General features: G+C 43.2%; 1 protein-coding gene across 1 annotated transcript in view; it reads right to left on the bottom strand.

Annotated features, from left to right (window-relative positions):
* The window catches only part of elp4 (elongator acetyltransferase complex subunit 4), a 198263-nt gene that overhangs the window by 109682 nt on the left and 72127 nt on the right, over nt 1–16454 (bottom strand). Inside the window, exon 9 of the mRNA XM_062026588.1 lies at nt 14410–14516. Coding sequence (XP_061882572.1) covers nt 14410–14516 — 107 coding nt within the window. The remainder of the gene's footprint in view (nt 1–14409; nt 14517–16454) is intronic.

The raw sequence follows: 16454 nt of genomic DNA, 5'->3' as shown, positions 1-16454 counted from the left end.
AAAACAAAAACAAAAAATATAAAAAATAAAAATAAAAATAAAAATAATAAATAAAATAAAATAAACCCTTTAAATAAAATAAAATAAAAATAAACATGAGGCCTGGTTGCCAACAGTGTCCAGCACCACCAAACCCCGCAGCCATACCCACACGTCCAGGCCCCCCCGCCCACCACCCACCAGGCACCCCATCCGGCAAAAAGCCATAAGGGCCCAGCCCCGCACCCACAGCCGGCATGCCATGGCATCTCTGCAGGCCTGGTGCCGCGATCAGCAATGCACACCGGGGCAGCGACACACACACATGTACCTACATACATACACACAGATTCCACCATACATACATACAAACGTACACACACACACACACACACACACACACACACACACACACACACACACACACACACACACACACACACACACACACACACACACACACGCACGCACCTATATATACATGTATATAATTTAACAGAATAAATAAAATTTATTAAATAGATAATTTAAAAAATATATATATATAAGTATATATATAAATAAAATTAATAAATAAATAAGGGCGGAGTAAAACACAGGAGGGAGACCCCCGCAGGGCAGTCGGGCAGCACCGCCGGGGCCCCAACAAGGGAGGAAAGCAGCCCCCCCAACCCGGCACCAGGCGGGCCCGCACAGCCGCAGCGTAGGGCGACCCCGGGCAGACCCCGCCCCGCGCCCCGCGCCCCAGGGGAAGGAGGAAGCCCACGGACACCCGAAGCCAGAGGGGCACGAGCCGACCCCCGCCCGACAGCGGCAAGGCCCCGGCCCCACGGGCGCAACCCCCCGCCCAACCACCCACGAGAGGGGCAGCCCCCCACCCAACCCAAGACGGCCACCCCCAACAGCTCCACCCGCACCCCAACCCCCGCCCAGGCACCCCCATCCACCCCCAGCCCCCAGACCACCCACGGATCGGCCCGCCAGGCCGGCACCAGGGAACACACCCCAGGCCCACCCGACCCCGCGGCACACGGCCCCCCGGCACCCACGACCCCCCACCCACGGAGCAAGACCCCCGGGACAGAGCCCCAGCCCCGGCCCCCATGGGAATCAGGTCAGGAAATCAATTAGCGGTGCCCAAAGAGATCTGAATTCTGTCAGTTGTTGTTTTGATTCAGCAGACATTCTTTCCATAACTACATAATCTAATAAAGTGTTTTTGTAAAGGTTTATACATAAATTATTTTTTGATTTCCAATTCATGAGAATAGTTTTCTTGGCAATGCCTATTGCATTTATAAGGAGGTATGTTTTGTTTATATCAAAGTCAGTTGCGGAGAGATCACCCAACAGGCAGAGTGCGGGGGAGATGGGAATAGGAATCTCTAACGCTAATGATAGGTTCTCGCACACTCCAAGCCAAAAGTTACTCACGGGAGCACAGGACCACATTGAGTGTAAGTAGTTATCTACCTTATTATCTGAGCAGTGTACACAAATGTTAGAGTCGGCTAAACCCATTTTATACATTCTTAGACCGGTGTAATGTATTCTGTAAAGTATTTTGAGCTGAATCAGTCGTAAATTTGGATTCTTAATCAAACGAGAAGTATTGAGGCATATTTGTTTCCAGAATTCTGGGTCAAGGTTTGTGGATACGTCTGAGTGCCCTTTGGAAGTTGGGATACTTATTGTGTTATCTATTTTTGATAAGAGAGCATATAATTTGGATAAAGCTTTGGGGGCAGATGTTTTGAAGAATTTAACGGTCGTAGGATTACTTTCCCATGTTGTTTTGTTGAATCTTGCGCTAATTACAGATTTGATTTGTATATATTCTAGGAATTTATTAGGATTGATTGCATGTTGTGTTATTAAACTTTTAAAAGAGATACAACTGTTTGCATTGATGATATCCCCAAGACATCTGACTCCGTTATCATACCATGTTGGAAAGTTCAATGGCTTCTTGTTTAAAAGAAAATCAGGATTATTCCAAATAGGCGTAAATTGACAGGGAGTGAGCGGGGATCCAGTTATTTTCAAAAACTCCCACCAAGCTGTTAAGGTAGTGCGTATATTAATACTTTTGAAGCAGTTGTGTTTTCGGAGAATTTGGCTAATAAAGGGCAAGTTAGAAATTGGGATCTCCTGGCTAAGTGATTGTTCAATCTCTAACCATAAACTATCTAATAAAGTGGGATTGGTCCATTTTAGTATATATTGTAGTTTATTTGCAAGGAAGTAATATGAAAAGTTTGGGAGTTCTAGACCCCCGTATTCTTTTGGTTTTTGTAAAGTTTTAAGGCTGATTCGTGCTGGTTTACTCTTCCAAAGAAACTGATTGATGTGTGAGTCTAGTGATTTAAACCAGATTTGAGAAGGTTTGGTTGGAATCATTGAAAAGAGATAATTAACCCTAGGCAAGACCATCATTTTTACGGTAGAAACCCTTCCCATAAGTGAGATTGGCTACCTTCCTAGTCACGTCCGTTGTGTCCTTGGGCAAGACACTTCACCCTTTGCCTCTGATGGCTGCTGGTTAGCGCCTTGCATGGCAGCTCCCGCCATCAGTGTGTGAATGTGTGTGTGAAAGGGTGAATGTGGAAATACTGTCAAAGCACTTTGAGTACCTTGAAGGTAGAAAAGCGCTATACAAGTACAACCCATTTATAATTTATTTATAACAAAGGCATCAACAAATGATTCCATTTTGAGTTTAAGTGAATCGCTACCCGGTACTATTGGCGGAACTCAGTTGGTACCACTACCCATGCAAATAGAAACTATTATACCTATCCCTAATGACAAGAATGTTTTTAGGAATTTACTGCAAAAAAGCTAGTAAAATACAGTATATTCTATGTGACATGAATTTTCTGCTGTTTTTAGGAATATGCTGTAAAAGGGCCAGTCAAAGATCTTCTTCTATACCACAGGATTTTTCTGCTGCTTTTAGGAATTTGCTGCCAAAATGTAAGCCTCTCCCCTGTTTTGAATTAAGCGTGCCTGTCTGATGTCAATAAAGAGACAGTTGCTCTAAGCCTTGGCTAGAGATGCCTAATTTATAGAACATTGGGGTTAAGCACCTTGACTTTTACAGACCTTATAAATCTAAAATGGAGAGGACTGTTCATTGGGGGAGAGGGTCAATGTAGACATGATAAAGGAAAGGATGGATAGAACAATTTGGCACAAAATGAGAATGAGTTTATTGTAAGGGTATGGGAAAGGTTTTCTGGGGTTGCTATTCCTCTCCTCCTCCTTACCTCATGCCTGAAACAATAGCACTCACTAAGAGCCTGGGACCAGAGAGTGTGATAAGGTAATGATAATGTAATGAGGACCAATCAAGGGCCTCAGCTAAGAGGAGGGGCCCTTAATTTGCCTCCAGAATAGTTCAATGAGATATTTATTATTATTCTCAGTGAGAATGATGATGTGACAGTAGCAAAACGGATGAATCTCTGACAGGAAAAGAAAGAAGAGAAGAGGATGAGAAACAATACATCAAAATAAATGTAGAAATGGAAAGGGCACACAATCTAGTGAGAGGAAATGTATCCACTAATATTCATGCACCTCATGCTAACGAAAATATTTGGCTAGGATGAAAAACAAACTCCAGCGTGTTCCAGTCCTTATTTTGTGGCAGTATACTGGTAGTTTCTTTTATGTTTGACAGTACTAACACTTTATAGATCACTGATGTGATTCAATGTCACACGAGTAGCTGGAGCCTCTTCCAACTGACTTAGGCCAAGCGTATTGAAAGTCTGATAGGCCCAACTGACTTAGGCCAGGGGTATCTAAAGTCCGAGCTGGGAGCCAATTACGGCCCACAGCTACTTAGTTATCTGTTGGCCTTTGACATTCTAAAAATATAGTTAAACCCAGCCCGCATCAGAACAATATGAAGAAGGATTAGGATTACACAGAAAATGAATGAAAATAAAACGGCTGTGAGAAATAAAGGGGTATTATGAAAATAAGTTGAATTGTGGAATATTAAAGATATTTTCCAACAATGATAATGACTTGCTTGAGGAGAAGAAATTTGGTGCCACCAGTAGGTTAAAGTACAGTTTTCATTGTTGACAAATATAAGACGCTTCTGTCTACACAAATACAAATCTATATAGCAATATAAATTGCAGCCTCCTGCGATAACCTTTTGTTGAACCAATAAAAATAATAAATAATAATAGAACCATTTCAAAACGGGTTACAAAAGCTCCTAATTGGGCTGTTGATGTGTGGTAACATATTGCTTCTTTTCCAGTTGTTTTATTTTCTAAAAACTATTATTAATCTAATTGCTAATTTACTGTAAATAGCTGGTTACTTTCTGCTGTAAATGCACTAAACACTTAATCTTTTGTTTACTTTAAATTAGCTTTGGGTGATACTACTGTTCTGAAGGTTTTCATATTTGTGTAAATTGTCCCTTTTAGTTTTATATATAGATCATTTCTGTTAAGGGACTAATTATTATTATTATTTATTTATATTTCATATATGTTGTTTTGGGAAAGGAATGTATTTTCGTTAGTTGTTTAACCGTTGCCACGGTTACGGTTGCCATGGTTACGGGCACTTCCGTTTCCGCCGGCAGGTAAAAAAGTGTTTAAAAGAGCTCCGGCATTTGACACACAGCGGAGCGTCGGTAATACTACCCGGAGATAGAGATCACCACAGTTGCAGATCAGATAAGTAACTAGTACTCTAAGCATTGTATTTAAGTTTGTTATAAGTGACAGTTAAGTGCCAGTGCACTAGTTTAAGTTTAAAGACGTTTTGGGCGCTTCACGTTGCCAGTAGGAGGTGAAGCCCATACTAACTGCTAGTTAGCTCACCGCAGTTCGCACCTGTGTTTGTTGGCTGCAACGTGACTTCACGAACGCCAGGTTCAGTCACGTTTGGACTAAGTTTAGTTAAGAGACACTCTCCCCTGGGACTATTTATTGTTTGGAGAATGTTGTAGAGTTTAGTTGTGTGCTATCGTGGCTACCTTGCTGCGAGGGAAGTGGACAGCGCGAGGTACGAGTGTTAGTGGCTCGCGCTCACGGGCTAGTCGACAGAGAGGTGACCCAGGACGAGGCTGGTTCTCCTCTCGCTCCAGACTAGACTCGTGAGGGAGCTAAGAAGAAGCACGGCCGAGACCCCCCCCGCCCCCCTCTCTACTCTACAACGGGAGGTGTCCCCCCTCTCCAACGCCCCCTTGGTATCCAGCATTTGCAATCACCACCCCCACCCTACGTGCACCAACGATACAGCAGGACCACAACAGACTATCTTCTGGCCCAGCCAAGGGGCCCAGGTTGGACTGTGTGTGTGTGTTGTGTAATTGGTTTAGTGCGGGAGGTTTCATTGGGGAGGTAGCGTGTGAGTGGGGATGAGTGTATGAGTGTAATCAATGTGTTCATTATTGTCAGATTATTGTATAGTAAATTGTTAACTATATAAGTGGTGTCCTCTCACTCTCTCCTAGACTATCTTTATTTGGTAAATAGTGAAAATTAGAGCATCCCCCTAAAGTAAATATACAGTCCTTTACAGGCTCCCGAACAACTACAGATGTGGGTTTTTATCCAATCCCAAGTAGTTACAGGGCCATGATTGGCCATAACAATCTTGATACTGATACTTCAAATTTTCAAGCTCATACATTTTTTATCACAATTATAATCAGACAAAAACATTGAATGGTGGTGTAACGATGTCTATTAAATATATAAATTATATTCTACTATTGGATCTGATTTAAATCTTGCGGTATTTGCCCTCATAAGCTATCCTGTGTCCATGGACTTATTTCTAAAGATTGTAAATAAAAACAAAAAAGACAAGAGATTTTGTGATGATAAAAATATTGATCTAATTACTGTTGTATTAACCATCTATTTATACTATACTTGGTATCGTTACTGTCGATATTTGTATCGATCTGCCCACCTGTTTACATTTAAGAGCTCTAGCTAAGCAGTTAGCATGGCTTAATGTATCCTCCTACGGCAGGGGTCTCAAATTCAATTTGCCTGGGGGCCACTGGATGCAGAGTCTGGGTGAGGCTGGGCCGCAAGAAAAGATTTCTTAAAAAAATTATTTTTAAATGTCTTTATTTTTATTTTCAACACAAAATAAAATCAAAATATAAATGAACAAAATGAGAATTAAGTAAATAAATCAGTCATAAGTAATAACAAGAGAGGAGAAGTCCAGCAAAACTCCTAGCCATTATGGACAACACCTCCCACCCACTACACTCGGACTTTGCGGGAAGGATGAACACGTTCGGTGGAAGGCTCAGACTCCCAAAATGCAACACGGAACGACACAGGAGGTCCTTCATACCGACAGCCATCAGACTGTATAATGCATATGTTCCTTGACTGCACTTAAAGGCCTACTGAAACCCACTACTACCGACCACGCAGTCTGATAGTTTATATATCAATGATGAGATCTTAACATTGCAACACATGCCAATACGGCCGGGTTAACTTATAAAGTGCAATTTTAAATTTCCCGGGGAACTTCCGGTTCAAAACGCCTTTGAGGATGACGTATGCGCGTGACGTCAATCGTTGAAACGGAAGTATTCAGACTCCATTGAATCCAATACAATATAGCTGTTTTCATCTCATTCTGGATGTATTCTGGACATCTGTGTTGGTGAATCTGTTGCAATTTGTTCATTGCATTAGGGAGAAAGAAGCTGAGCAAGCAAAGAAGAAAGTCGGTGCAAAGCGGAGTATTTTGCGAGGGAAGTCAGCAACACAACACAGTCGGTGTTTCATTGTTTACATTCCCGAAAGATGCAGTCAAGATCGAAGAACTCGGACAACAGAGACTCTTACCAGGAGGACTTTGACTTCGTTAACAGACGCAGACGCGATACCGTGAGTACGCTTCCAAACATTTGATCGCTTGCTATAACTAGCTCGAGCTAGTAGCTAGTAGCCAGGAGCTAGGAGCTAGCAGGTGTTTGTTATGCAGGATTAATTTGTGGCATATTAAATATAAGCCTGGTTGTGTTGTGGCTAATAGAGTATATATATGTCTTGTGTTTATTTACTGTTGTAGTCATTCCCAGCTGAATATCAGGTCCCACCCGCGCGCTTCCAAACATTTGATTGCTTGCCCGTACGTGCGTGTCATGTACGTAACTTTGGTTAAATATATAAGCTTTATGAACCTTGGGTTAGGTGAACGGTTCTTTGGGCTGAGTGAGTGTGTGTGTTGTGCAGGTGTTTGAATTGTATTGGCGGGTTATATATACGGGATCCCGTCCATATTACCCGCTCGAGCTATAACTAGCTCGAGCTAGTAGCTAGTAGCTAGGAGCTAGCATAACAAACACCTAGGTGTTTTTATGTGGGATTAATTTGTGGCATATTAAATATAAGCCTGGTTGTGATGTGGCTAATAGAGTATATATATGTCTTGTGTTTATTTACTGTTTTAGTCATTTCCAGCTGAATATCAGGTCACCCCCGGCTCTCACAGCATCTTCCCTATCTGAATCGCTTCCACTCCCCACTAGTCCTTCACTTGCACTTTACTCATCCACAAATCTTTCTTCATCCTCGCTCAAATTAATGGGGAAATCGTCGCTTTCTCGGTCCGAATCTCTCTCACTTCATGCGGCCATCATTGTAAACAATAGGGAACTTTGCGTATATGTTCAATTGACTACGTCACGCTACTTCCGGTAGGGGCAAGCCTTTTTTTATCAGATACCAAAAGTTGCGATCTTTATCGTCGTTGTTCTATACTAAATCCTTTCAGCAAAAATATGGCAATATCGCAAAATGAACTGCCCTGATCGCCAGAGAGCTGGACCGGTACGCCATCCAGATCGCTGTTCTCAGCGAGACACGGCTAGCTGGAGAGGGACAGTTGACAGAGACTGGTGCTGGCTATACGTTCTTCTGGATAAGCCGCACTGAAGCAGAGCGGCGTGAGGCAGGAGTTTGCTTTGCCATTAAATCCAACTTGGTCAGTAAGCTGGCTGCACTTCCCAAAGGTGTCAGTGACCGCCTGATGACGCTGCGCCTGCCTCTTCCAGGAAAACACTCTGCGACACTCATCAGTGCCTATGCCCCCACGATGACGAACACAGACGATGTGAAGGAGAGGTTCTATGAAGATCTGAACGCTACCATCGCGGCAGTGCCCAGGGCAGACAAGCTCATCATCCTCGGTGACTTCAATGCCAGGGTCGGCACTGATCACAAGTCATGGGAAGGAGTCCTCGGCAAACATGGCATGGGCAGCTGTAACAGCAATGGCATCCTTCTGCTGGAGACCTGTGCGGCACATGAGCTCTTGATCACCAACTCAGTTTTCAGCCTCCCAAAGCGCAACAGGACCTCATGGATGCATCCCAGCTCAAGACACTGGCACCTACTGGACTATGTCATCGTGAGGCAAAGGGACAGACAGGATGTCAGGGTTACAAAGGCGGTGTGCGGTGCAGAGTGCTGGACTGACCATAGGCTACTTGTGTCTAAGCTGAACATCAAGATCCATCCTCCCAGAAGGCCTCAAGGTTCCAAATTTCCGAAGCGCTTGAACGTTTCCAGGCTCACCAATGCCTCTGTCACGCAATCCCTGACTGAAGAGCTCACCAGCTCAGGGAATCTCGAGGAGGACTGGGCTGCATTCAGAGACACCATCTACACTGCTGCTCTCAATGCAGTAGGACCTACAGCCCGCAGGCAACAGGACTGGTTTGATGAGAACGATGATCACATCAGAGATCTTCTCCAGGAGAAACATCGTCTGCACAAAGCCCACCTCAGTGATCCAACATCCTCTCAAAAACAGTCTGCCCTCAAGAACATCAAAGCAACCGTCCAGCGGGAGCTGCGTCGGATGCAGGACGACTGGCTCTGCCGAAAATCTGACGAGATCCAGTCCTATGCAGACCAGAATGACAACAAGAAGTTCTACAGCACCCTCAAGGCCATCTACGGACCCACAACATCAGGATCTCCCCCTCTCCTCAGTGCTGATGGCAGCACACTGGTCACAGACAGAGAGAAGATCCTTGAGCGCTGGGCTGAGCACTTCCACGGTGTTTTCAACCGCCCCTCAGCCATTAATGACGAAGCCATTGCACGCCTCCCTCAAGTCCCTGTCAACACCTCCCTTGACGAACCACCAACGGAAGCTGAGGTCATCAAAGCCATCAGAGGACTTCCAAATGGCAAAGCACCTGGTGCTGATGCAATTCCAGCAGAAATCTACACAGCTGGTGGACCACCTCTGACCAAACAACTGGTAGACCTATTCTGCACCATGTGGAACCAAGGGAAGCTGCCACAAGAGTTCAAAGACGCCTCCATCGTCCATCTATACAAATGCAAGGGCAACAGGCAGGACTGCAACAACCACCGCGGCATTGCTCTGCTGTCTGTAGCAGGAAAGATCCTGGCCAGAATTCTGCTAAACCGCCTGACGGAACATCTCGAACACGAAGACCTCCTACCGGAGAGCCAATGCGGATTCAGGCAGGATCGTGGTACAGTGGACATGATCTTCGCCGCTCGCCAACTCCAAGAGAAGTGCAGAGAACAGAACGTCACTCTATACTCCACCTTTGTAGATCTGACGAAGGCCTTCGACACTGTCAGCCGAGAGGGCCTCTGGAAGATCATGGCCAAGTTTGGCTGCTCTAACATCTTCATAAACATGGTCTGTGAATTCCATGATGGAATGCAGGCACAAGTCCAGGACAATGGCGCATCATCTGAGCCTTTCCATGTGGAAAATGGAGTCAAACAAGGCTGTGTTCTGGCACCCATTCTGTTCAGTATGATGTTCTCAGCCATGCTGACAGATGCTTTCCGGTCTGGGGACATGGGGATAGACCTGCGCTACCGCACTGATGGCAGGCTGTTTAATCTGCGAAGACTCCAGGCAAAGACAAAAGTACAGACCACCAAGGTTCACGACTTTCTCTTTGCGGATGACTGTGCCCTGAATGCTTCCAACGAGCTGGAAATGCAACGGAGCATGAACAACTTTGCCACAGCATGCTCAGACTTTGGACTCACCATCAGTACAAAGAAAACAGAGGTTATGCATCAACCTGCTCCTGGAGACCCGTACACTGAGCCCCTCGTCAGCGTAAATGGTGAGGACCTCAAAGCTGCTGAAAAGTTTGTCTACCTGGGTAGCACATTGTCACGCGTGGGCAACATCGACGAGGAGGTCATGCATAGGATAGCGCATGGAAGTGCTGCATTTGGCCGACTCCGCAGTTCTGTCTGGGAGCGCAGAGGGCTTAGCCTACGGACCAAACTTAAGGTCTACCGTGCTGTTGTCCTACCCGCCCTGCTGTATGCCTGTGAGACCTGGACTGTATACAGCCGGCATGCTAAACAGCTCAACGCCTTCCACATGAGATCTCTCAGGAGGCTGCTCAACATCAGGTGGCAGGACAAGATCCCAGACACTGAGGTCCTCCACAAGGCTGAGATGGATAGCCTCTATGCCATCCTCAAGCGTTCCCAGCTGAGATGGGCTGGCCATGTCTGCCGCATGTCAGATGAACGCCTCCCAAAAATGCTCCTGTACGGTGAACTGCACCATGGAAAGCGCTCACGCGGCGGGCAGCGGAAACGCTTTAAGGACACCCTAAAGGCCAGTCTCAAGGGCTGTGGTCTGGACCCAGAGACATGGGAAGCCGATGCCCAACACCGTTCAAACTGGCGCTCTGCAGTCTGGCATGGTGTAGCAGACTTCGAGGAAAAACGCATCCATGAAGCCCAACAGAAGCGACAGCTCCGCAAGACCAGAGACAGTTCCTCCCTCTCTGCCAGCCACCCCCCAGCCATAACCTGCCCTCACTGCAGCCGGTCATTCCGCGCAAGGATTGGCCTCATCAGCCATCTTCGCACACACAAATCAACGTGAAGTCACCTGGTCATCTTCGAAAACGAAGGACGAACATGTCATGTCATCCACAAATCTTTCTTCATCCTCGCTCAAATTAATGGGGAAATCGTCGCTTTCTCGGTCCGAATCTCTCTCACTTCATGCGGCCATCATTGTAAACAATAGGGAACTTTGTGTATATGTTCAATTGACTACGTCACGCTACTTCCGGTAGGGGCAAGCCTTTTTTTATCAGATACCAAAAGTTGCGATCTTTATCTATACTAAATCCTTTCAGCAAAAATATGGCAATATCGCAAAATGATCAAGTATGACACATAGAATAGATCTGCTATCCCCGTTTAAATTTAAAAAAATCATTTCAGTAGGCCTTTAAATGTAGAGTATATGTAGAATATATTTGTATATTATATATATAATATATTATATATATTATATTATTTATTGTTATTCTTGTCTATTGTGAGCGAACTGTGGTGCTGAATTTCCCCCAGGGATCAATATGGTACTTTCTATTCTATTCTAACAATAATAATTTGATTTCTCCAGTCAGCAACAATGTATACACATACACATAATGTGCAACCCGGTTCACTCTTTCATCTCCCTGGTATTTTGCATAATCCTCAGCATGTCTAGTTGTATAATGACGTTTTAAATTGTATTTCTTGTGCACGGCAACTTTCTCTGTGCAAATAAGACATGTCGGAACACACATATATATATATATATATATATATATATATATATATATATATATATATATATATATATATATATATATATATATATATATATAGATATGTGCTCAACAAAGAAATATTGCATCTCCCACTTTTCCTGGAATTGTCTTTGCTCATCACTAACCTTTCTCTTCACTGCACGCTTTGAAAAAGACATGTTTGGGGTTGTAGAATATATTTGTATTTAACTGACGCACGGAGAATAATGTTATTTCCGCAATGTGTGTCATTCCGCTTTTCCTCCCGACAGCAACACGGCGGTTGGCGGAAAGTTCCGGGGAAAAGTGACGGCTCCCGGAGTGTTATATGGCGTCATATAAAAATATATGTAGTGTTCATCGTGTGAGGCAATGCAAATTAAACAATAAAAAAAACAAATAACGGTTTGAATTGGTCCAGGTTATCGCGGACTTTATTACTGACGGACAGGTGTCGCCGTGTGACTGCCCTCGTCTCCATGGCAATGTTTCTCTCGCTTTCACTCATTTGCCGCTTTTCCACTAACGCAGGGGTATTTTGGACCCAAATAACAAATCGTCTCGGTCTGGAGCCAACGGGAGGGGGCAGGGGGTGGGGGTTTGGGGGGGCTCGCTGTGGAGTTTACAGCGAGAGAGAGCAAGAGAGAGCGAGAGAGAGAGCAAGGGAGGGAGCGTGGGAGGGAGGAAGAGCGCGAACGTCAATGTTCGGCCCTCGAGAGCCATATACCACACCATGATTGGTAGATTCTTTGTAGCCCGGAAGAGTTAGGGCTACAAGGAATTCTGGGTATTTGTTCTGTTGTGTTTATGTTGTGTTACGTGAGGATGTTCTCCCAAAATGTGTTTGTCATTCTTTTTTGGTGTGGGTTCACATTGTGGCGCATATTTGTAACATTGATAAAGTTTTTTTTATACGGGCACCCTCAGTGTAACATGTGTGGCTGTTGAACAAGTATGCATTGCAGTCACTTACGTGTGTCTGTTGAAGTCGCATATAATATGTGACTGTGCAGGCACATTACTTGTATGGAGAAAAAGTGGATGCTAAACCTCGTGCCCTCAATATTATTGTCCTCAATATTGTTGACTCAATATTGTTATCCTCAGTATTATTGATGGGTGAAAATTGGGAGAGTTGGCAAGAATGCTTCAGCTCCGCACACAGCGCTGTCAAGCGCCGTTCATATAAAACTCGCGGGCCGCACTAACATTAAACCTTCATATTAAGGTGCGGGCCGCACAATGACGACTCGCGGGCCGCATGTTTGAGACCCCGTCCTACGGTGTGTATTAGAGCATGTTTACCTATTCCTCTTCCTCCAGAGACAATCGTACTTAGAGGAACTTGCTTTATTTGCCCTAATGGAGATGAGGATTGCTGACTTGGAAGCAGCTTTGCACTGTAAAGGGACATTAGGCGCGAGGTTGCTACAGTGCGTTGAGGACGCGACCGTTGTATTGTCATTGCAGAATTTGAGTAACACAGCTAGAATGTGTCATCAATATGCGTTATCACAATATAACAATATAATTAAAAGCTCTATCGTCAGCCAAATGTATATTATTTATTACACTTATATTGTGCAACCCAAGAAATATGCTGTTTTTTTTTTTTATATAATAAAATAATATAATACAAATATAGTGAAGTGCCGAGCATACATAATTGGTTTTAGTGAGTTTAATAAACATAATGTGAGGAATATCAAAATTATGTGCGCTCCTGAGACTGGGTAAGTTAAATCAATATGGATGAAAATCGTTTGCCCTCTTTTGCATGCATCTTTAAATTAGGGTATGTGTGCCTGCAACTGTGTGCAATCAATAGTCTCACCTTCCTTTTTATCACCCAATATTAGTCAAAAGACTGGCCAACAGATCTTGGTTAATGTGAGGGGCTCAATTAAAGTGTAGTCTTTTAACATTTTAAAACAACTTTAGAATATGCTCCAGCACCCCCCGCGACCCCAAAAGGGACAAGCGGTAGAAAATGGATGGATGGATGGATTTTGTAAACATAAAGGCAGTAAAGTATATGAATACATGGAGCATAGGGAAAACACGCAACACAGAGTAGAAACATGACCACAAAATAAAGGAATCACAGACAAAAATCGACTCGTCACAATAATACAACAGAGAGGTTTGTTTGAAATGAAATATCGAAGCTAGGGCATGGTAATTTGTACCAGAAACAATTATCATACTTTTCTGAAAAGCTAACATTAGTGCAAAATGAAAACTAAATTACTTTTTACTATGATTGGTTTTGGTTGGATTTATCACAGCTAACATGGAGAATAGTGAAATTAAAATGGAAAAGTCTAAAAACACTCCCAAAAGAGTGGGCTGGATTGTTTGAGGAAAGTACTACTGTCTCCGTTATGCACATCTGATTTGTTTGATTTAATAATGATAGAAAAACCTGAAATTGTTTTACTTATACCAATTGACACACAAATAAACAGTAGCACAGTTAAGGTCACCTATAAAATGTAAAAGAAACTACCTGCCTGTTTTAGAGTATCCATATCTTTTAGTTTCCTAAAAACAGTCTTCTTTATCACTGAATGCTGCCAGAAAATATTAAAAATAATAAATCACAGTCAAAAATGTGAAAAGAATCATACAAATTATTCAGTTCCCTGATGGTGTTTTTGACGGTAGTATTTCTGCTTGACCATTAAAATGTGTTTACATCAGATTTAAAAAACAAACAAACATGCAATTGAAAATTCAATTTTATCAGTTGGATAAATAAAAAAAAAGTACTGCAGCGCTGAGGGACAATTAAAACATACCTCAATGGTGAACTGTTTCCTCTTGAGCTTAAAAGCCAAGTCCTTGTGGTCAGGCAATTGACTTGCAAGACAGTTGAGATGAGGAACTTGCCGGACGTGTAACAGGCCTGTGAGAAAACATACAGTAAATGAGGATAGATGCTGTTTGTGCTGAATGTGCAAGCAAAACACTCAATTACAGTGAAACTTCATAAAAATGAACGACCCTGAGGTTGTGAAATTCGGAATGTAACCAACATTTTGGGAGAAGAATACCTCTTGGGTCACAAACTTGCCAAAGAATCACTAAAGACACAAACGTAAATCTCACATGATCTTAGATCATCTAAAGTCACTAGTGACAGGAGTTTAAAAAAAATATATATATAAATAAAAAGACATGTATACGCTTATTTTAAAAGAAAGCCAACACCCGGTGTAAAAAGAGAAGACGAACATGACAAGAAAATAAACACCGGAAGTTAGTTTATTGATCAGTAGTTTATTGATTTTAATGCTGGGGAACTTCTTTTTCACCCACGTGACATTAGCTACCATTGCAGTTTTTCGCTAATTAAAAGCGTTAATTCTAAAATTTCAATAAAATACATTTGAGACTTGTAGGTGTTTCCATGAAAGGGTGTTTTGTTTTGCAACGTCCTTACAGCCCCCTTGACATTTGTTTGGGCATGTGGGTCTCTCCGAGCCTGTGGGTCGGCCTCTATTGCGACCCGGTGCGGCGGTGCCACCTCGCTCAACACCGGTCAAGTGTCCTGCATCGGCGCCCCGTTCAGGTGCTCTCTGAATGCTAAAAATGTGTTTCCATCATTCTTTTGCGAAAAACCTCAATATCGAAACGTCTCAAAAACCACCAAATGAGAGCGCAAAAATGTTTTAGGGATATTTGAGAGGTTTTTCGAAATATGTTTCCATTACCAGTTTCTTATTGCGATATTTAGGAAATGCAGCTACTGACATGCATGAGGCGTGTCTGCATCATGACTCAATTTCAGGTCACACCTTGGTCATTTTACAGCAGGGTGTCTCAAAACTTTTTTCTTATGAAAACTACGTTTTAAATAATGAAAATAGCGGGGTGCTACACATTTTTGTAACATTTATATTGATAGCTTATCTCAGCCCAAACAAACTGAATAAGCGTGTTTTGTCAAACCATTAACAACAAGTTGCTATGCACATCTCACATTTTGTATTAAAACATAACTAAAACCTATTTCAGTGTGCATTTTATTTTGGTGTATCTCACATTATGAAGTGAAAACATGAATGCTGTGTAATGATGCTCGATATTTATTATATTATATATTACAATATCATTCTGTCATTAATTGGTGTAGGTACGTTGTTATACGTCACATCTTATTATTCACACAGCACACAGTACAATGACATTTTCAACACCTGTAGAGTTAAAGGCCTACTTAAACCCACTACTACCGACCACGCAGTCTGATAGTTTATATATCAATGATGAAATCTTAACATTGCAACACATGCCAATACGGCCGGGTTAGATTAGTAAAGTGCAATTTTTAATTTCCCGCAAAATATCCTGTTGAAAACGTCTCGGTATGATGACGTTTGCGCGTGATGTCACGGATTGTAGCGGACATTTTGGGACACCATTGTGGCCAGCTATTAAGTTTTCATCGCAAAATTCCACAGTATTCTGGACATCCGTGTTGGTGAATCCTTTGCAATTTGTTTAATGAACAATGGAGATAGCAAAGAAGAAAGCTGTAGGTGGGAAGCGGTGTATTAGCGGCCGGCTGCAGCAAGACAAACACGTAGCGGCAACGTCGTAGCCGGTGCTTCATTGTTTACATTCCCAAACGATGACAGTCAAGCTTTACCATTGGCCTGTGGAGAACTGGGACAACATAGACTCTTACCAGGAGGACTTTGAGTTGGATACGCATGCTTGTGGAGATGGGACAACAGAGACTCTTACCAGGAGGACTTTGACTTGGATACGCGCTACCGTGAGTATGCAGCTGCGGCTTCTAAAAATTTGATCGCTTGCCCGTACGTGCGTGCCGCTATGT

This window comes from Entelurus aequoreus, linkage group LG02 (assembly GCF_033978785.1).
Source record: "Entelurus aequoreus isolate RoL-2023_Sb linkage group LG02, RoL_Eaeq_v1.1, whole genome shotgun sequence".
Taxonomy (NCBI): Eukaryota; Metazoa; Chordata; class Actinopteri; order Syngnathiformes; family Syngnathidae; genus Entelurus; species Entelurus aequoreus.
Note: the sequence above shows the minus strand (reverse complement) of the source record. Positions and strands in the feature narration are given on the sequence as shown.